The sequence below is a fragment of the Leptodactylus fuscus genome, chromosome 6, assembly GCF_031893055.1.
Source record: "Leptodactylus fuscus isolate aLepFus1 chromosome 6, aLepFus1.hap2, whole genome shotgun sequence".
NCBI lineage: Eukaryota > Metazoa > Chordata > Amphibia > Anura > Leptodactylidae > Leptodactylus > Leptodactylus fuscus.
In genome coordinates, this window is record NC_134270.1 from 79,464,260 (window position 1) to 79,487,844 (window position 23,585).

At 39.1% G+C, this 23,585-nt stretch overlaps 1 protein-coding gene across 2 annotated transcripts in view; it reads right to left on the reverse strand.

Moving 5' to 3' along the window:
- Positions 1-23,585, reverse strand: part of NECTIN2 (nectin cell adhesion molecule 2) — a 60,245-nt gene that overhangs the window by 24,499 nt on the left and 12,161 nt on the right. Inside the window, exons 2-6 of one of the 2 annotated variants that reach the window (XM_075280302.1) lie at positions 16,357-16,692; positions 15,741-16,031; positions 15,527-15,644; positions 13,794-13,945; positions 3,433-4,598 (exon numbers count right to left, since the gene is read on the reverse strand). In XM_075280302.1, the coding sequence (XP_075136403.1) occupies positions 4,126-4,598; positions 13,794-13,945; positions 15,527-15,644; positions 15,741-16,031; positions 16,357-16,692 (1,370 nt within the window). In that variant the 3' untranslated portion in view covers positions 3,433-4,125. Of the gene's footprint in view, positions 1-3,432; positions 4,599-13,793; positions 13,946-15,526; positions 15,645-15,740; positions 16,032-16,356; positions 16,693-23,585 lie in introns of those variants that run through there. The other variant, XM_075280303.1, reaches the window with a different exon arrangement.

Below are 23,585 nucleotides of genomic sequence, written 5' to 3' on the forward strand. Positions count from 1 at the left end.
AAACCAGGATTTCTACGGAACGGCAGCAGCGAAGAAATCTAAAGGTAGGAGAAGAATAGCCTTACTTAAAGCTATTCCTACGTGTTGGGGACAAAAAAAAATTGATCTGACTGATCGTATTCTTTAAATACTTGCCATTCTTTGTTATAATGTGGAGTTGGAGTATAGAAATAGATCTTTTAAAACTGGTCACTTCAACCATAAAGAAATACTCTCTGGACGTAATTTACCTGTGGAGCTTTTTATTTTTTAGATCATGCATTCATGACAACTACAGATATTTTACTATCATTACAGCCATTTCATCCCCCCCACCCCAAAAAAAAAAAAATCTTTTGTAAGGTTATTTCTTGCATCTCCAGCTGCAAATTTAAAGGATTATCCAATCCTTAGGAAAAGTCATCAATATTAGATCAGTGAGGGTCTAACTCTAGAGAATGGGTTGAAACTGCAATACACGACTGCTATGAAAAGTAGGGCATTTGCAATTACAAACCAGCCTGCAACTTGATGTAAACTCAGAAGGGCTTCAGTTCTTGCACACGTGACAACACACTGATCAGCGAGTTGCAGAGTCGGATCCTGATCTAATACTGAAGACATAATATCAATTTAAAACGCATAGTGGTCACTCTAGATTAGGTAAAAAGTAATTTTTTATTTTTATTTTTTTTTGTAGATTGTGAGCCCCACATAGGGGAAAAAATATACATTGTGAGCTCTATCAGTATGTCTTTTTGGAATATGGGATGGAAATCCATGCAAACACAGGGAGAACATAAACTCCTTGCAGATGGTTTTTTGGCCTTGGCGGGATTTGAACACCAGGACCCAGCACTGCAAGGCTGCAGTGCTAACCACTGAGCCACCATGTGGCCCCTTGGTAAAAAGTTAATTACGGTGGATCAAGGTTAGCGATCGGTTGACTAGGATTGTAACCGACTCCCCCCTGGACAACCTACACAATTATGGGCATCTTATAGTCAACATTCTGGTGCAGATACCACAAAAGATGCCAATTCCCCTCCTATCTTTACCCCTCCTCCTTGCCTGGATGTTCTGTTGGTCTCATCTGCAGCCCTTTGTTGGTCTGTGTGTCTTCTTGGTCTAGGTATCTAGCTTACATCTTGTAAATACTGCTTTGGAGATTCTTTTTATACACTGCTTAAATAAGTAAACCTTTTGTCTTTCTAAGGGGGCGTTCACACTACTGTTGGAGGCCACTCAGCAGTGTCCGTGGGTATTGTCCGTACAAGATTTTAGCAATGTACGCTAGCTGGTCCAGTTTGTCATTTCCATTAGTTTCAATGGAATTTTATCTTGTGTCCTTTAGGGTAAGTTTCACACGGGGATTTTTGGACCGGTACCTGAGGCGGAGGCCGCCTCAGGTTCTGATCCAAAATATGGGTAGCTGCGACTACAGCACCGGCATCCAGTCCCGCACTCCGCTCCGGATTAGGCCCAAATGAATGGGCCTAGTCGGGAGGGAATGTCTTCAGGCAGATGTCATGAGGCGAAGCCACCTTAAAAAATGAGCATCTCACTTTTTCACAGTTTGTTCCTGCTTCCGGAAAAAAAGAACTGACCGGCTCCCACTGATTTCAATGGGAGCCGTCTTTTTGGTCAAGATATTGAGGCAGATACGGCCTCAAAATCCTGACCAAAAAACCCCTTGTGAACTTACCCTTAGTGTCCGTTTACAACCATGTCCGTTTTCTCAAGTGGACAAAAAACAAACAAAAACCACACCAGATACCTTCTGAGCGGACACCAATAGTAGTGTGAACCCTACCTAAGGCTTGGATATTGTACTATTGATATTTGTTACTTGGCAAAAAATAACTTCAAACAACATTATATATTACATTCACATCTGTTATATCTAAGTCATTGTAAATTCCCACAGGTTGCATTCTTGGTTTCCTACTTTAGTTAATGAAAATTGAAAATAAAAAGGCCGGGTAACCCCTTTAATAATCACCGGCTGTAACATATGTACAATTAATGGATCAGAATGCAAAACTATTACCTTTTCTATTAAAGATAGATATGGAAGGGCTCTTACGAGGATAGAACAAAGGGTTTGCATTTTGTTTACCATAAACAATTGCAAACCTGTCTATGTCTGTGTTGGGTATTGCAGCTCTGTTCTATGGGAATGGAGCCAAAGGTTCACACTACTGTTAATTGTCTGTTGATCTCATTCATCATAGGGTGAGAACAACGGACATTATAAGAAGTACACTCTGTATTCACTTTCATGTGAAAAATCATCTTTCTGAAAAAAAAAAAATATAGTAAATACATTCAGATTAACATTAGTAAAACTCCTTCTATTCCCCCCCCCCCCCACACACACTTCCTGATTAGAGCCACCAATGCAGAGATATTCTTTTTTTCCTAATATGCTTATGAGCAGTTCGGTGCAAAAAGGGAGTAACCATTGCTCTCATCACTCCAATGGGCTACCTCCCTGCTATAATCGACAAGATCAAAAAACTAAGACGGGAGGAGGCAATCCTCTGAAAAGAAACATCAAAGTACAATAGCTTGATCATAATCTCTCATCTCTGCCAAACCAGGTTTTCCCTACGTTGTGCTGATGAAATCCAACAGATCAAAACAGCGCTGTCCACGGTTGGGATTCTGTTCCTTGTGGAATAGATCTACTGGTTTGGCTAAGCCTCGCATCATAGCAGTAGGCTTGTTGAAAAAGTCAACAAAAGTCAATGCCTCTGCTTGCTGTCCCTAGAGGGCAGCAAGCAGAGGCATTTTTTTTCCCCCCAATTACATCCTGGAAAACAGATTTGCATATTTCCCATAATCCCCAAGTGGAGCGAAAATGGCTTTGTAAGACTCCATACGCCTGTAAAGGTGCTCTCTCCTTAAAGAGTGATACTATTGTATACTGATTTTAAAAGTAATTTATTCACTAGACAACCCCTTCAATATAGATTGGTTTCTCCCAGACTTTGTACATGTAAATGCTAAAAAGGAAAAAAACAGATTGTATTGAACTGCATGTCCCATGTAGAGCAGATAGATATAACATGGTAGAGATTTATCAAAATTACTGCAAAAGAAAAGCAAAGTAACCCTTCATTGCAACCAGTCAGATCCATGACTCTGCTTTTCCTTTGCACTAATTTGGCAAGTCTTCTCCACACTTCAACAAGACTGCCATCTTGCAGCTTTCGTGTTTTGTTTTTTTAGTTTGTCTGTTTGTTTTTTTTAAAGTGTTCCTGAAGGGCCCCTATGAATTGGAAGTTTTAAGCTGAAATTGTAGACATGATCATACAATCATTCGTAAATTGACAATGTATAAAAACAAGACATTTTTACATGATGTTTATTAAAATTTTTCTTTTTTCTTACAGAAATACAAAAAAATAATAGCAGAAATGTAAAACAAAAACCCTTCCAACCCACCCCATTATCTCAAGGCTCATTTTCTTCATATTAACCCTTTAAAAGTCAGTCTTTATTTCAATAGTGCAAACCCCTTTAAAAGGAGATCTTCAGTGCACACTGCAAATACTGCCCAAAAACTGCAAGTGGCAACTACGTACTGGCTTTATAAGTTAAAGTCTAAGGTCAGAGTGGCTCCTCTATACCTTATCCAGCCTCCTAAAATAATGAGGGGTACCAAAGATGACCAGCAGGATCAGGAAGTCTATATTTAAAAAAACAGTCATACGTCTTAATAATCCTGGATACTTTGTAGGAGGAAGAGCAGAAAATCTTTGCTTTCTAATGGGCAGGTGCTGTCTAGTGGTTTACCTGTATACCATACTTTACAGGTAATCTAAGGAGTGTATCTAAAGAGTTCTGAAGGATCTGTAGGTTAGGCAACGTTGTACACGAGGTTGTATAAACTTTACTGTGAAGGGGATTGCACATACCTGACTGAAGAACAAAAGTTAAATGAAGGTGAGAATTCCTAATGCATATGTGCATTGCAGTCCAAATGGCTCATGGTCAATGAGGTTAGATAAAGTCCAGGTGAATGGTGGGAGAAGGATGGGTAGAGTTCCACATACTCTACATTTCTTATCACTAGGACGGATATAAACACTCTGCAGTCCAGGTGTTTAGTATTGGATACAAAGTTCTCATCTAGAATGGTCACACATACACAGCAGTCCTGGAGATGATAGAGCCATCAGTCTGTGACTCCATGTCATCATCCAGGTAAGAGTCAATTGGATGATGGGGTCTAAGTTGCAACATGGGCCCCACCTCATTAAATCTTTCTTCTTCCTCATCATCCTCAAGAACTTTGTATTTCATCCTTTCCTCCTCATCATCATCATCCTCATCTCCCAATGAGGGGCTTAGTCCACTGTCTCTCATTGGGACTGGGCCTTTAAGAGGTTTGTCCAACTCTCCATCATCTTGATAGGTGAACTGCTCACTTGGTTTGCCAGAGCCAAATGTTCTCTGCTTTGGATTGTAAGTTCCACGATCCTTCTTGTTCTGTAGATTTCCTCTCTTGATGACGATGAAGATTATGGCAGCCAGAAGGAGTAGGACCAGAATACCCCCAATTACCCCCCCGGCAATGGCTCCTGCGTTTGTCTGCGTCTGCACTGCGTGTTCTGGGTGCGAGAGAAACATAGCAGTTCTGTAGCCTACCAGTTTAGTCCATTAGCCCCCCCACTTCCCTTCCTCCCCTCAATCCCAACATTAGTATATTGAAATGCATCTACTATTGAAAGAAACATGCACAAAGCAAACAGTGTGGAACAGTCTAGGAGTAAAAGCATGCAATGCTGAGTGCCCTGCATGGCCTTCCCATATAATGAACATGTCAGAATGATGGAATTTCTCAGTCTGTACATGCACAAAACCAGTTAGCAACTCAATGTTCAGTATAAGCGACATGCAGTTCTACATGGACAACCTAGATATAATTCCTCAATCATACGTAAAAATTTGTAGATTTTATAATCATTCAGAATCTTAGACAGCCTACACACTTCAGCCAAAGTCCCCGATACCAAATTGCCTAATTATAATCACAAGACAGATTGGAGTTTCTGGAAAATGAAGTCAGTTGATTAGAAGTACATATAGTAGGAAAACAGGAGCATGGCCTGAAGACATATGAGCACACTATATGATCACTGATCCATGTCTGCCTCAAAACATTTTACAAAAGTTGACACAGTATGCCAGGGGATTTGGGCAGGGAGAAATACAACAATCCTTTTATTGTAACAGATCTAAATCACTCCATAGAAGCTATATCAATACAGGTACTGACCTAATTTTTAGGAAAAAAAACCAAAACATCTGGTTAACAATGATGCCTGGCATTTGTATGATTAACAAACCAATAGGCAGTAAATATAAGGCAGAGTCATACCTAGGCTTTCCATAACCAGGGGCAAAAGATGGTTCACTGACCTAATCCTAGAAGTACCTTGAGGCTAAGGCTCCATGTTGCAGAAACGCAGCTTTTTTTATTGCAGATTTTGTTGTGTTTTTTTGAGCCAAAGCCAAGAAGAGCTACAAAGGGAATAGCAAATATAACAGGAAGCTCTTATACTCCTACCTTCTGCTCAATCCACTCCTGGCTTTGGCTCAGAAAACTAAACAAAAAAAAAAAAAAAAAAACTGCTTTTCCACAACCTGGGGCCTTAGCATGACAGAAAAATTAACCCATTGGCATCCAGAGCACATTCCTTGCCATATCCATACATCTATAATCAGACAGCGGTGAACTTTCACCCTTTTCACTCCCTCACCATTTAAAAACTAAAAAAGGATTTGATGGTAAAAATATTTTCCTCTTATTTTTATGTATTTAAATTTATTTTTTTTATCTATGACCCAGGATGTGTCTATAGTCCTAAAGAGAAAGAAAAAAAAATCCACATTCAGCTCCGGTATTTGGTGCATTACTGAAAACGGAATGATTATAGTACAACAGGAGGCAACCTTTGAGTGGAACGGCTCATTCTGCTTATAAATATTACCTTCCTTATTTAATCTGAACTCACAGTTTCTAGTAATTATAACACTATGAGCTCATTCACAGGAACAGCAAAGAGCGCCATTATTATTATTAAACAAGAACCGGTTCCATCTAATGTGCTGAGGCTGAAGAATAAAAGACTCAACAGGAGCAGTGTTTGTGCTTAAGGATATTATCACAAAAATACTGTTCAGATTATAGAACATTAACCACTGTTTACTGGATGTTGCAATATATCCCAAAGCTGCATTAATATAACACTTCAGTATGGAGGATGAAGAACACGAACAACTAGGCCATACAATAAAACTATATCCAATAGCTTCTATAGAGATGCATATATTGGTGAACATACTTCAAGAGGCTGCCATTAAGTGCACTAAATGAGGATGAGGATTAAAGGCTGTATTACACCGCTAGATCTCAGATGGCCAAGTGCCGATCAACAAGAAACACACTGATCGGATCTTTTTGTGTTGGTTTAATTATACAGACCTATGCAAACTAAGTGGGGGGAGGAACAATGGGAGCCTTTTGCAGGCAGATTCCACCTGCAAAAACTCAGTGTGAACATACCCTTAGGGCGTGTTCACACGATGTAACATGCCACGTGATCTGGCACGTATGCAGCGTGTGAGTTTGCGCGCCGTAAAAGCTCCCATTGATTTCAATGGGAGTTAGGATCGTATACGCCGCATTATTTTGCGCCCGTGATTTTGCGAGGATTGTTGTATTTCTTTTGTGGCCGCAAAATTACGGCTGCAAAATAACGCAGCGTATACGATCCTAACTCCCACTGAAATCAATGGGAGCGTTTACGGTGCCGTATACGTGCCATATCACGCGGCACGTTACATCGTGTGAACGCACCCTTAATTTGATTTATTTAAAGGGGTTGTCCAGTTTCTGAATGTTGTCATTCTGCTTAGCTCCAGTGATAAAAACCCGTCCATGGTCATGTGATATACACGTGTACGGCTCATTATAGTCACATTATAGCACAGTAATCAGCTAGCTGCCTGGTATCGAGCCATGCACCTGTATGCTCATCACATGACCATGAACCGTATAAGGGTCCATTCACAGGGAGGAAAATGGTGGGGAATTTCAGTGCTGAAAAAAGCCTCCCATTGACTTCAATAGGTTCCTTTTTCTGCTAGCAGAAAAAAGGACACGCAAACGTCTTAATATTTGTTGTGTCTGCTATTCGGACGAAGAGCTTCTCCAGTGCAGTCCAAACTTGTATGGATAGAACTGGATGTGAAACTAATATGCTATGTGACCTCTTCAGACCCCAGAGTATAATAGGTACAAGGCCAATTAGGGCAAAACAAAAAACATTTACTCTCTCCTTAACTCTTTTGGGCCTCCGGTGATCTGCTACTTCCAACTTTGAGCACATGACGTCTCAAAAGAGTGCAAGAATTGGAGCCACACACCGGTTTTTGGCCATGATAGAAGAAGTTTTCTAAACACAGGAGTAAGGTAGGAAGTGGGAGTTTATGTGCATGGAAAGAATATCTGACAAGAGGCAATACCTATAAACTTTCAGAATTTTTACACTTTTTTTTTTTTATTTTACTAAACGATAAAGGGATAATCTGATGATTTTTTTTTTCCACATTGTGTCAGATTCCCCCATTAGGGTCCAATGTATGGCTAAAGCACCTGGACCACATATAGCTCTATTGAACAGCGTGTGAATCATATTCCACCACAACCCTCAAAGATTAAACCAGGAAAAAAAATAAAACTAAAATAGGAGTATACAGAAGTCTATAATGATATTGCAACTTGGCAATTGCTTTATTTTTAGCTCTTTCACAAATGTAAGAAGATATGACAATTACATTCTGATGCAATATTTTTTGAGATTTGTAAACAATTTTATATTTTAATAAAAACTAATTGTAAATGTTGCATCACAATGGCCTGGGCAACAAATAAAGACCACGTAGAAAAATTGCCTTGTTACTGGAGTCTGCAAACAGCGTACATATTAGAAAGAGGAAATAAAGCCATTCATTGTGGGAAAGGAGAGAGAATGATTGGAGTGCAGCTGTGTCGTGTACTCATGTTAATAATTGACCTAGTTGCTTCAATAGGCATGAATGTAGGGAGCATGTTGCTGGATGCTGGTTGCTAAAAATCTCCATCTTGTATGATCCCCTCCCCCCACCTCTGATATTCCCAGAGCAGCCCAGTGCTTGCAGTGTCAGCCGGAGAGCTGCATTCGAGCACAATGCCTGCCTGTTGATTGCTCGCTCGCCTTTTATATAGAGGCCGCTTCTTTACAGTGATCAAAGAAGCCTCTAGTAATTGAAGACAAAAAAAAGGGAGCAGGATGCCAGGCAAGCTGGACCAAGACTATGGCTTCCTCAGTCTATATCCTGGTTGTTGTTACACTGAGTATGCATTATTTGTTTTAGGTTTTGGGAGAAACAGCAAATGTGTTTTTGTTTTTTTTTGAGAACTTACTAAATAAAAAAAATAAATAAACTAAAATAAAAAGAATCCATGTCTGAACCATGACCGGTTTGTAATTTGCAGAATTGATCATCCATGGACAAAAAAAAAAAAGAAAAAAAAAAAAAAAGCTGTCATTTACTTCCGAGGTCTCACTCAGCAGTTGTGGATCTATTTTAGAAAATATTTCCAAAAATTATCTCTCCGCTTCCTCCACACTAATAACTTCATTGCTATAAATGTAGCAATGACAAATTTCCACAATTTTAGTTACTCCATTTATAATTTTCTATATTCATATAGATTACTCATCGATTACTAGACCAATAGGGAAGCAAAGTTCCTCTGTTATGCTCTAATTCTACATGTATGAAGCTCCTGGTCCTAGTACAAAATCATCAATAGTAATAGCCCCCTTCCCAATGTAACATGCGTCATATAGAACACCAGTGTCTTTATGTGCAGAGCCCCATCAGGCAACAGAACTTTTTAGTGTCTGGAACCAGGCTTGGGCAGAATCCAGTGTCTCACAAAAGCACAATGTAACAATACATATACAGTAAAAGTCAAAGGTTCAGACACCTTTTCATTTTATTAATTTTCTACATTTTGAGATCGAAGACATGAAAATAACGAAAGATCATATAGCATTAACAATATAGAAGAAAAGCAGCACTCATGGTCCATAAAAAGCTTCAGAGGTGACAGAGGGTTGGTAGAAGTGGGATTAGATGTGAAATTGTTGTTGCCTAGTATTCCCTACATCTGTATCTGATTGCTTGAAATTTAGGCTTTTATGGACCGTGAGTGCTGCTTTTCTACTACTACGTCGTTAAATTGGACTTTAATCCTCTGAGCACCACCTGAATGGGTTTTGTATTTTAGATTCTTCACTGTAGCCCCTTTTGCTTTGATGACAGTTCTGCACACACTTGGCATTCCCTCAGCCTCATGTGGTAGCCTAGGAAATGGTTTTCAATGATTGGCAATAGTACACTTGCGGAACTTAGTCTAAAATGCATTTTAGACCATCAGTGGTGTTGTTCAGACAGGAGCTTGTCTTCCATAAGGCAAAGGCCTCGGGCAGCTAGCTCCTCATGGAATAAACTAGGCAGCGTTTTTGGTTTTTTTTTTTTTTTGTTTTTACACACATCAGTCTCTAATTGTAATAATTACGATTGGTAGCATCCAATATTTTATTCGCCCATCCATGATCCCATTGAAGCTGGAGTCTGTTTATTAGACAAACCATCAGGAGTTTCGGCTTTTGGTACCATTTTTATTCTGACACCCAATTACATACGGTACCTCTTCTCATAATATCACCCCTGCACTACTACAGAAAACCAATGACTGTCTCTCATATAATGTCTTCCCCCTATCAAACTAAAAAGTCTGAAACTAAAGACTGAACTATTGCTGTTTCCACCAGCTAACTGACCTAACCCTGATATTTCCATTTCAGTCTCCAGGCTTACCGTAACCCCCTACTAACCAGTCTTCCTTTAACTAAACTCTCCCCTGCACAATCTATTCTGAATGCAGCAGCCAGGTTCATCTAGAAGTCTAAATGCTACAGTGATGTCTCCGGTCTGTGCCAGACATTGCACTGGATGCCTATTAATTATAGTATACAAGTTATCAGAACCTCCCACTCCCATATCCACAATTTCAGAGTTGCAGGACTTCTCTGGAATGATTTACAACAAATCACAGTAACTCAATTACTACAGACATGTCATCGGATAAGCCTATCAATTCCTAATCTAAATCCTTAAACTAAACAAAAGGGGGCTAATTTGAAGAATCTAAAGACAAACATTCTGGTTTAGCACTTTTTATTTTCTAGTCAACTCCAAGTGTATTGCTTCATAGCATCCATGTCTTCAATATGAATCTTTCATGTAGGAAAAATAAATGTGAATGAAAATGTGTATCTAGACTTCACTTTGCCTTTTGTAGTTTAGGTAATAACTTTTTAACTGGCCCTTTATATACCTAAAGGCTACCATACAGGCTCCTTGCTTCTGACATTGTCAGATATCTAAAAGTATAAGATTTATACACAGGGACACCTACTATCGCACCTGGGTTCAGGACTGATCATAGTAAAGTTTGTGCCAAGTCATTGATTGGAATTAAGTTTATAAAGAAAATTATATATATTTTTATATTATGTATAAAAATTTGCACCCCAAATGTCCTAAAAATTTTCTCTATAGATCAATTTTTGGAATTGCTACACATATGGGAGTGTTAATAGCAGCCATATTAGCTTTCACAGATGTGGTTTTTTTAGTTCTTCAAAAAAAAAAAAATTAAAGTGGGACTGCTCCTTAAAAGCTAGCCATATTGTTTGACCAAGTTTGCACATGGGTCCACGTTTCCCATCTTTATGTACCATTACACCAAAAGACAACTTACCACTTATAACAGCTTTCTAATCATCTAGAATTGATACAGATATTTCATCCAAAACATACATCAGTGTGTTATTTCTATAAACAGCTTTTAGGAGGTTATGACCAAAAGCATGAAAATTATGTGAACTGCCAGGAATCTTTTTACACTTCTCCTACAAGTAAAATAATTTACATAAATTCTTCTCACACATGGCCAGTGACTCAACACCTTTCAGACAAAAGCCGGAAAAAGAGGACATTTAAATTATTGCTTTGCGAAATCCATTGCTCCAACATATTGCCTTGGGCAATAGTCAGGTGACCTCACCTAACAGGACAGGAAATGAGAAACTAAATCTATCACCTGGCTGGCTCGCTTGCAAAGGTCCTGTTGACAGTGCAGGCGCACCCCTCAGATGACGTTATCTTGTGAGAATGCCTAAGCCTTTAGAAGAGTAGTATGTCATTTAAAAAAAAAAAAAATTTAAACAAAAACAGACACCGATAAAAGATTTAGGGATTGACTTGTTCCACCCTGACTGCTGTTTTTGAATTACTATGGCGTCTGTTCTATGCAGGTCAAAAGTCAGGAAGCACCCAATTATCTGTAATACCGGCCATACATAGGTTCTTTACACTCGGCGTTTACATAGAGTAAGGTCATGGTTGTATTTTGACCTTGACACGATAGGGACTTTTATCATACTTTTCCATTTCTGTGCATATTCCAGTGCCTATAGATAAAAGTGAATTTCCAGGCAGGATCAGATATTGCACAGCAGCTTATGTTAGAGGCCACATACACAGATGTAAGAAACTATAGTTTCAAAGTGATCAGCTGCTTTATGGAAACTCTCACTCAAATGGCAGTTCCCCCCCAAAACATCCAGTTCCATGAACTGTCATCTGTCAAATTTGCCTAGGTGTGAAGTATAAGTTTTGGTCCCAGATTTGCTGCTCTAGAGTCTGGAAAAGCCAGAAAGCTATGATGGCAGCTATAACTGTAGCATTCCCAGAAAAAGTAACAAAATAACTGCGATTTTTTATTTTTTTTAAATGGAAATGCTCTTTTAGGACAAGGCTCCATGGCAACATACTGCATACAAGATCTTACATGCTACATTCCCCCTGCTATATGAGGAATTACAAGGAAGCGTATTCATTTGTTTTTATGCAATTCCTGCAATAAGTAAAACAATGTTGGATTTTGAAAAATGCACAATATTGCATGTACCCTAGGTGATCCCATAAATACATGTTCTAAGCTGATAGAAATCCATTTTCCATGCACTCACTCCATTATTGAGATCCCTATCTAATAAATCCAGTTTCATAGGAGTGCGGGAGGTGTGTGGCAGTGTTTATTGACATTTACTTGCACATCCATGAGCAAAGATCCATTCTGTGTATATGTCTCAAGAGAGATCATAATAAATATATATATATATATATATATATATATATATATATATATATATATATATATATATATTATTTTATTTTTTTTTGTATTTAATCAGTCATAAATAAATAATTACTGGGATATGGTCCACCAAACATGGCTTTCTAAATCAAAAGATTAAGCATGACCCATGACAGAATACTGATGAAGAATCCTTTCATTCCTAACACATACATGAAAAATGATTCTAGACTTCTACCAATGCAGGCCATTAAGCCAAAAATCTATACTGCTGAAGGTCAGTGTCGTTGCTTGCATTGATTATAATGAACACCAATCTCAGCTCATAATGAAGACCTAAAATTACACATTTCATAACCTGACTGTTGGCACTTGTGTTCTCAGGCACTGTGGCCATTTGGACAGTGTTGAAAGTTGATAGCTAGTGCATCCAGAAGGATAAATATATATATGTACATCTTGCAGAACTGCATAAATAAGATTTGCTTCTGTTAAAGCCAGGAGATCATCCAAAAATGGGGAAAGCAACCACAAAGGGGTACAATATCCCTCATCTACTGCTCTTTGGTTCGCTGGCCAATTATTATACACCGAGTCAAAAGTCGTGAACTTCCTAAGTATCTGTAACCCTGATCTACATAGGAAAATGTCTCTGAAATATACAGTAAAAGCGGCCATACATAAGTGTCATCTATACTAGTCAATTTGCTAACTACCAAGGCTTATCCATAGAATTACGGCACTATACTGGAGTGGTTATATGAAAAACTGTTCTATTGGTTAAAACCATTATCATGCCTTCAATTTATGCCAAAATTACCTTTATTCCTTGTACAAATACTAAATCTAGGTAAAAAAAAAAGAAAAAAAAAAACAAAAAAAAAAAAACACCCCCTGAACTTTTCTCTGCTGTTGTCATAGGAAAACTCCCTCCACCCCCACTCCAAAAAAAACATACTACAGACTACTGTAATTTACAGGCAGTACATGGGAAGGACTAAGGGGAACACTTACATTTTGCTTTAGACCAGTGCAGGATCTTCAAGCAAAATGTCAAGCAGGTCAGAACTTTCAAGCCAATTTATTATGACCTGCGAGAACCAGCATGCTCAGACATGGTCATGCATCATAGAAAGTCATTATTCAGCTGGTGGACTATGACAAGATGGCACCTCGGAAAGGTATATGGGGCATGACAAATTTAAAAAAAAAAAAAAATATATATATATATATATATAATTCTAGATGTGTGGAGTGCCTGTGGAGTTAGTAGGGATAATGAATACCATTAGAGGATGATTGGTGTACAGAAAAAGAGCTGTCGAGTATGAGAACCATCTATTGGACTTGAAGTTAGTATGTATCTGGATGATCAAATGTATGAATTGTCTATTAGAGAGTTAGGGAAAAATAAGACACCATTTGTATAGCAGAATGGCAATCTATTAGGACAGAGTTTGGTTCAGTCACGCAGGCACAGCATACTTGTCACACATGCAGTAGTTGGCAGAATGGTATTTACCTCTCACAATTACATCCTGACGGGATTCTCTGCTCCCAAGAGCATTGGTTACTTCACATAAAAACGATCTGTTCACACGCTCGTCCACCTCATCCACATACAACACATTGTTCTTTGCAGAGACAGATGCAGGGAGTGGCGAACCATCCGCACTTTCAGGGGAGAAAAAACAAAACAAAAAAACAACTTCAATTATTGTATATAACTACAAAGTTATACATGATAGGCTCAGCAACATTACCAAGAAAAGCAAACACTGCCCTGCCAAGATATAAGGAATAGTTGACCCTTTGGTCCAATGGCATTTAAAGAGATTCTACCATTAAAAAAAAAAAAAAAAAAAAAAAATTTTCTTGGTTACACGTCGGAATAGCCTTTAGAAAGGCTATTCGTCTCCTACCTTTGGAAGTGATCTCCGCCACGCCGTTCGTTCGAAATACCGGTTTGTACCAGTATGCTAATTAGTTCTCTGGCAGCGATGGGGGCGTCCCCCAGCGCAGGAGATGCGATGGGGGGCGTCCCCATTGCTGTTCGAAAAAAGACTCCAGCGCCGCCTCTATGTTCTTCTACATCCTCCCCTTCCTTCTTCGGCTTGACGTCGGACGCCTGCGCAGTACGCTCTGTTCGGCGAACTTTGCGCATGCCCGCGGCCATAGTGCCGACACTGCAAGTTCGCCGAACAGAGCGTACTGCGCTGGCGTCCGACGTCAAGCCGAAGAAGGAAGGGGAGGATGCAGAAGAAGATAGAGGCGGCGCTGGAGTCTGTTTACGAGCAGCAATGGGGACGCCCCCATCGCATCTCCTGCGCTGGGGGACGCCCCCATCGCTGCAAGAGAACTAATTAGCATACTGGTACAAACCAGTATTTCGAACGAACGGCGTGGCGGAGATCACTTCCAAAGGTAGGAGACGAATAGCCTTTCTAAAGGCTATTCCGACGTGTTACCGAGAAAAAAAAAAGGTTTTTTTAATGGTAGAATCCCTTTAAAACGTGTTGTCCAGAAATTGGCACAAACCGTGTGAAAGTTGGAGAAGGTATGAAATAAAAATAAAGCATATTTAACCGTTCCCGGCATTCCACTGTCATGCCAATACATCAATACCAGAAGTCCTCAGCCTTACGTGACTGCTGAGGCCAGTCAGGAGCTTCAGAAGTCATTGACAAGGAACCAGTTATGGATGGATGCAAGTGATGTCATTGGTCCCCGCTTCATTGACAACCAAGACTGTTCACTGCTCTTAACTGTCACATGTGGTCAAGTACTTCCAACATCAATACATCGAAAAAAAGACTAAGCTGACACTGGTGGATGACAGAGCACCACCCCTTCCCATTTTACACCTTTCCCAGGGTCCACAGAGGTAGCTCAAATTCTTGGATAACCCCTTATACAAGAGTGGGGACATTTTGTACAGTTTATATATGCAATTTAAATCAACTAGACAAGTTTTTTGGATTACTGGTATGTTGTATTAAAAAGGAGCCACACAATGGTCAGATGGTATGAAGGCGTGCGGGGCGGGGTGTAATTTAGAATGCAACTCAAGCTCAAGTCTGACTGTCCAAAGTTGAGCTCACAATCCAAGTTCGCCATCAGTATTTCACGGACGTGTGGGAGGAAACTAGAGTACCCAGATAAAACCCAATCAAACCCAGATCAAGCATTACAGACTCCAAGCAGATGTCATCCTTATCTGGATTTGAACTTTCTACAATATTCATGTAAACTTACGTCTTCCAAATATATGACGTGGGAGGGGGGTTGCCTTTTCCATTGCATGTCAGGTAGACACCATTACGATGCAAATGCCAATTATCATCAAAGTCCTCAATGGTTACCACAGGAGGATCTACAAAAGCAGGAGTTACAGTTTAAAGTTTTGGAGATAAAGCAAACGCTGAAATGGACTTTGGTGACATTTCAACAAAATTTGAAAGGTACTTACATTGCACGGACAATGTCAATGGGATTGTGTAGTCTGTTGAATCATAGTTGATTATGCAGGTGAGTGATTTCCCATCAGTGGTCCATTCTGGTATAGTTACGTATTGGCTGACTATAGTGTATGTTCCATCAGTGTTATTGATCATAGTGTTGCTCACATTGCCAGGAATGGCAGCATGCCATGTTATTTTGGATGGAGGCCTTGAATTGGCTGATTTGCATGTAGCTACTGCTTGCTCATGGTCACCTGCTACAACCCCATGGTTAGCTTCTGCAGAATTTTGTGGTATGGCTGAAAAGGTAAAACAGAGCAGCAAACCTTATGAATTGCTAAGTCGTTAAAGATATTAGGAAGAACCAAGAGAAAAGGGCATTATTGTCCCTAGGGATCAGTTCAATAAAGGTATAACATTTACTGGTAAAACATACAGATTTTAGCTAAACACATAGAAGGTAGTTTTCCAAGGTTAAGTGTCTAGCAGTCAGCCATTGGTTTATGAAAACAGTGTTCACAAACATTTAGACTACATTGTCTACTGTAGACCTATTCTGCCAAACAATCATCAATCTATAAAGATAAATCATGCAATAGGTTTATACATATTCATATTATTCACCTTTGACTATCAAAGTGGTGGCGGCTTTGACGGTGCCACCAGGAAAGGTGGTTACCTCACACCAGTACTCTCCTTGATCAGTTGTCAGGACAGGTGAGATGATAAGTGTTGCACTGGTTTGTTCCGTTGAATTTATTAGCGTGAACCGTGTTGGATCTGTTGAATGGGTACCAATATGAGGACTGTATGCTGCTAACCTGCCAGAAGAGTTCATCCACATGATCTGAGTCACACGCACGGAAGGATCTTTGCTGTTTAATTTGCATGGCATAATTACTTCTTTACCAACGATACCGATCTGCTTCTCTGTTACTAAAACTTCTTGGGCCTGTAAGACTGAAGAAGGTAGTTGTGATAAATAGGGTGGAAAGAAAAGGAGAATGCATATAGGGAGAACACATACTGTTATAACTATTGGATTTGATTTAGACTTCAAGCACATGACCAAGTGTGTTATCCGAGTTCATCCAACTGTCTTCCAGGTCCATTTGTCCATTCCAATGGGTCTGAATAGGACCTGCTCTAAAAATATTAGAATGGAACAGAAGCCAAGTATGTACTCTGACTCCACACTTGTTTAATGACGTGCTCATATACTTCTATGCACTCTAGTTAAAGGGAATGTATGACCATTTTTTATTAAAATCAGTACAGTTGCAACTATAAAATTAAACATTTTTCAGAGTTTTAAACATTTTATTCAACCAAAGAGTATACATCCTCCCTAAACTGAGAAAACAAAACTGCAAGGGACACAAGACCTCCAATGATGAAGCTCTCTTGCACAACAGTAGAGAGATATAAAATGAGTGACCTCTTTAACCCACAAACCTGCAATTTTATTAGTAAGAAACAACTGCTGACTACAGAGTAGATCTGGTTTAGACACACTGTAAGGTATACCCCAACCATAACTCCATATCTCAGCTTTCTAGGTTGTTGTGTTTGCGATCCTGTCCCTTGGAAAGAAAGACCTCATGATCCTTAATGCCTGGTCCCAAGTTTTTGTGCCACATTTTAGGTGCCTGAAGAGATTGGGGCTCGTCAACTTCATCCACCTTGTGTGTATGGAGAGCAAAAAAAAATAAAAAATTTCTTAAATTAAGATTTAATTTAGCAACTTTTCTATTTTGAGCTTCGACACATCTAGGTACCGTAGTTTCCACTACTTGCACAGAGGATGCATATGTAACATTGCAAATATCTCAGGCCTTTAATTATATGCATTGGGGGTTTCCAGAAATTTTTGCGATCCACTTTCAGAAACTGATCTCAATTACTTTTATAGGATTCCAATGACAGGCGTTAATTTACTAAGTGTTTCAGGAGAAACTGTTTAAGTAAATGTGTGTGGGGGGAAGGGGTGGCACACGCTATCTCGGGAAAGTTGAGTCACAAAAAAAATGTCTTAAGGAAACAGGAGGGCTTTGTCCAGAAGACGATGGCAACTCTATTTTAAACTGAAGTTTTAAATTGAAGCCATCTCAGAAATTAGCTATTCCTCAAAAAAAAAAAAAAAAAAAAAAAAAAGGGGGTTCCTCTTTATTATGTTCTCTTACAGGACACATAAGAGGTCATGATCTTGAGAAACCCTTGGATCTCTAATAAAGCTGTAATGTGAATGGGACGAGGGTCAAATGACAACCTCAAATTGGGCCTTTGTTGGGCATTAGACCAACCAACTACTTGGGAAATGTTTTTAAACCTAAAATGGAAGTTTTATGTAATCTTGAGGATGCAAGCAATATTCATTTCTTAAGTGGTTAAATTATAGAGCTGCTTCTAATCCTTGTTTTTAATGTCTGGACCTGTAACTTCTCAGCATGTGACTGTATATGTCTAAGTACACAGGAGAAACATCGGCCACCCTTGGTAAACAATAATTCAGATCCCAGTCAGCGCAACAATTACAGTTTTTTGCTCTAAACTTACAGCCTGATGTTTCACATGCATGTGCTTTTTAGAGTTATATGCCACTTTAATTTTATTAGGGAACTGCATTGTAAGCAATTTCACTAATACAATGAATTTGATTCCACTCATACGGCAATTTGGTAAAATTGTTCTATCCAAAAGATTTTCATCATTTTCCCTTTGGACAAGTGAAAAAGCTGTCAGTGACAGTAACAGCCGCTCATCTAAAAATCTTACACCGAGTCCCCTGGCAGTTTGGTTTATCATTGGATGTTGGGAGTTTCCTCTTCCCTCACCTTGGTTGGCTATGGCTAAAAATGGGTCTTTGGCAACATAATCAAAGTGTCCCTCTGTTACGACAATCTATTTGCCAAGCATAAATGATGTTTTTACAGATCACTCACTGGTTTGATTAACAGAGGGTTACCTTAAAATGGCCCATATGATGAAGAATGGCAACACAGTTGCTTATAATAAATAATATATATATATATATATATATATATATATATATATATATTTTATGAGTTTGAGGTTACAGTTTCCAGCTGGTTACAGTATGTTGCAGAGAGCTTCCAAGCCCCATCATACATCTGCTATCTGAAAAGCTACAGCCATGTTGCACTATGGTTTCCATTCCTCGGGTCTGCTTGGTGACCCAAAAAAAAAACGGAAACCCAATGCGCTTAGAAAGGCGTTACCCACAGAAACCTGTGGACCCCATAGACTATAATGGAGTCCGCCAGGCTTCCGCCTCGAAAAATGCAGAGAGAAGAGTCCTGCTTGCACAACTTTACTCTGCATTTTTCAAGCGGCATGGGGGAGGGAATTCCTAAATGATCACTAAGAGCAGATGTGAACCTAGCCTTCAAATTTTTTTGCTTATTTCAGTTATAGGCCCCTATTAAAGGCTATGGCAGTGCTGTCCAACTTCCAGTTCACATAGATAATCCAACATATAGAGGGTATTGCCTGAAACACATTCACCCAATACTGCTTTACTCAGACCAAATAACCTCTCTACAGAAAGTAACAGTCTCAAAACTCTGTGTAAACACTTTTTAAGGGTGACGTTGTGGCCATAAACAATCATTTAAAGCAAGCACCGGCCTGGTCTCATTTCAGTAGTTCCTTTACATCAGCCATTTGTGGATGTTATTGGTAGATTTTCTGTAAGACAATTTGTCTTTTAATACCCTTATATAGAGACTTAGATGAGCACATCTGGACACAGGCAGATAATCCTGCATATATCCACACGTCTACATACAGCAATTACCCAGCTACACAAGCTGGCGAGGAGACATGTAAATGTACCACCTCAGGGAACAGATCTGCATGTTTTATAGCTTTCAAGTATTTAACGGAGCCTGGCACTTGAATACAACCTACTGCAGTAAGGGAGGGGGTTATGCTACTGATCACACAAGTAACTGAAGCTTTGCAGAAAAGATCACTATTTTCTAGTTACCCTCCAGACTGCAACTCCCATCATGGAAGACCCAGAGTTTTAATAGTTCATAAAACAGCTGGATTATAAATCATCCACGCTGCAGACACTGTTGATACACAGGCCTCCATACAATCTTTGCAGCAGCTCTGTCTAAAGCCAAGATATATATAGTTTTATTATTATGCCACATGCCCTCCTCATAAGGCTGGAATTTACTGTTTTTCTCATTAATCTGGTACAGTACAAAGCTAAGGTCTTTCTTTTTTAACCGACAATCAAACAAAAACTTGAGAGTGGAAGTTATTTTGTTAGGGTCAGTTGGCTGCAGGTAAAGGTCTGAAGTCCAAAAAAACATGAAAAAGTAATGGACATTGATTTTTGGGTTTACAATTTGGCCAACTGCTACTAAGCTCACTAGCAGTTACACTTCTGTAAAGTTAGGCCATAACCAGTACATTTTCCCAGATTGGTCTAGATAAGTCTACATTTGCTCTTCAGGACTCAAAATAAACCTAGGGTAGATTTCTAAATATAAAGAGGAACAGAGCACATGGATCCAATGTCATGTAGTGGAATAGAGGTGTTATCCATTTACATTTCTAATCCACACACTATCTGTAACTTTCCCAGCATTCACTTTTTCTAACCCATCACTCAAGCACTATCAATGTGCAAATCTCTTAAATGCTCAGGCTAGAATCCTTCATCTGAGCCTGTGCTCAATGACTTATCAGACTTCTCTTGTGAAGAGTCCACCATACATCATCCAGCATTCCAAGGCATTGACACAGTCCAGAATTGTTTATATGACTAAGATTTTATACCCTCTTAAATGCCCAATCCCATCATCAAATACAGAGCCTGCAATTCATCCAGTGCCCTTATCTCTACTGACAGAGGTCATCTGAGTCATGTGTAGCAGCATTATCTTCCAGCTGTTGGGAAACGGCAAGTCCCAGTATGTTCCCAGTGGTCAGGACATGATGGGAGTAGTAGTTTCTGAGAACAAAGACAGGCAACATACTCTTGAAGTAGAACATCATCAACCCAAGTAAATCAGAGTTAATGAAATGAAAAAGGCTGTTCTGCTTTTTACTATGAGCAGGAAAGCAATGTGACAAAGAACATTGCCACTATTACTATTCCCACTCAGGTTCTTGAGATTTCTCAACAGCTAACCTGCCCAGTTATGCAGCAAGATATCCCACTGAATTATCATCACTACAAAACCAATTGATAAGCTATTCAGGATTCAGAGAAAGCTTGGAGTCAGCAGTGTCAGATTCTGGGCCCATAATGATTATAGGGGCGCAACATCATCTATACTGGTTCTTTTAATAGCACATACCCTATTAGACTTCATGGATCTATGCTGTATTCGTAATAAACCCATATGAAACAGACCCCTAGTGGAAAGCAGATTACTTCAAAAGTTCAAATAGGGCCAATTTTTATGTCAAAATATAGGCCCATCCAGAGGATCTTTTCATACTCTAGCGACAAGTCAAGTCCAGTCACATTACTAGCTGACAACTAAAAGCTGCTATTTACATGGACACCCAGCTTTTCCAGATTCCCAAATGCCAAATAATCCATCATTGTGTAAAGACAGACAGATATGTCACTTTAGAAGACTAGGAAGACTGGAGGACAGCTCTACTTGGCCAAAGACATACATGACTCTGTGAATCTCATTTCTTGCAATATAATAGTAAAATTCTTCAATGCTTATGGGATTTTTGCTATTCATATGATAAAGGCTGCACACGACTAGTGGCAATCATTCACAATAAGACTTACTCTATGTTCATAATGGCAGAAAACTGATGAGCATGTTACAAAATGTGTCATCTAGTATGTGATGAGTGTAATTGTTCATGTAAATACCGAGGATCAGAGGCTGAAACCACTGTCGCATCAGGCAGGTGTTTGCAAATGAATAGGCAGTAAAGATGGGGGATATCACAGTCTAACAAATATGGCTTATCTGCATAACCCATCCCCCTCCGTTCAGCTATATTTGCATAACATTTATGTGAAGCTTCAGTATCTATATGGGCCACACAGGGATTTAGTAACAATTATGCTTCAGTGGTTCAACATTTTTCTCTTTAAAAAAATTATTCCATTATTTTTCTTCCTGATTTAATGCCTTCTTTATGGAATCTGACTCATTTTGCAGCAGGTGGGGTACAAGGCCAAATACATCTTGGTATTTGGTAGCATGCTCCATATTTTATAAGTGTGCCACAGTATACAAATCAATATTTGTAGCCCATGTTATCCCCACTCCATTCTGCCAGGAAACGCCCAAAGCCGTTATCGCCACGTAATGTCACTTTCAATAAACCAGTTCTTGAGGCAGTCCCATATAAAACAAGGCTCTGCACTCTGACATATATGTGACTGTTTACAGTAAACAGTCAAAAACAACAAGGAAGAGCAAAAAGTAGAGATACCAAAGCCTCATCTCAAAGTTTCCTCAGAAGGAAACCATACATTCCAACATTCTCATTTTGAAGGAATATCCCAGTAATTGGTTGCCATGGACAAACGTTTTGATAAATCTCCCGAATATATTTTGTATGCAAGTAAATAATATGGTGAATTATTGACTGAGGGTAGATTAGTTACTTTTGACACAGCATCGCAACAAAAATCTGCTTCCTAGTGGGCAACCCAACGCATTTCAATTGGAATTAATCATCTACAAAACCCAACCACACTGAATACTGAATGCCCCGACACTTGGATGTGATGAGATTTACAGGTGAGATGTAACGTGATTGTTTCCATCACAATATTTTATATAGCTGCAGAAGGAGCAGTATGTTCATTATGAACAGCTAATCTTGGTTTCACTATATTCTTGCCTACAGATCTATTAAGTATGATGTGTTAGCAAAATATTGAGCCATTAAGAAAACAGAAAGACAGGAGAATGTAGATCTGAAAATTCCTGCACGTGTATATAACTAATGTGTTATTTTAAAGACTATCCAGATAATGTCTGCAGACGTGTAATAGCATCTGGGCTCTAATGTTAAGTCTTAACCAAATGTTGAGGGTATCTGCCTTCTATTTACCACCTATAGAAACCATTTTACCTTTGGCCAGGGAAGTGGGGCATGAGGGAAAGAGCGTTGAGACTGCAGTTGCCAATTAATGGTAAACAGAACACATTTCTGGCCCGCCTAATATCAAATGTTCTGTCTTCCCATATTGCTCAATGCCTTTACAGTTCTCCCACATTACAAAGAATGCATAGATTGATAAACTGTCTACAGAATGTATCTTTCACCCGCCATCCTTAGTATTACAGGAATACTGGCTACTTGTAATACAAAACTTGTGTAAAAAAAAAAAATAAATAAATTTCAACACATTGTAATTGGGGAAACAAAAACAGATAAAGGTCTAGAATGTGGCTTAAAGGCATAACAAAAGTCTAAAAACCTCAAACCTCTGGTTAGCCATCTCTGCTTCTACCCTTAACATCTGGTTTCGGTCATAGGCTTTGAAATCCTTATGTGGCATGAGATAAAGTTACTATATAAACATGCCACAAATCTCTGTGTAGGTGAAGCTTGGAATGATGTTAATACCCCTCACAAAAAGAGTCCGTCAAGAACACGCATTCCTTCAGCTTGGTTACTCTACAGAATATACCAACTAGAGCCTCATACCTCAAACATCTACCAGGCGTGCTGCTACCACATTCCTCAAACAAGTCATGGTACATAACTTAAAGTAATTTTTTTTTAAAAGTGAGTTTACTACATATTTTATATTTAGATTAAAAAAAGATTAAAAAAAAAATAAAAAAATTTGGGAATATTTAAAGCTACAATAAGCACAAATG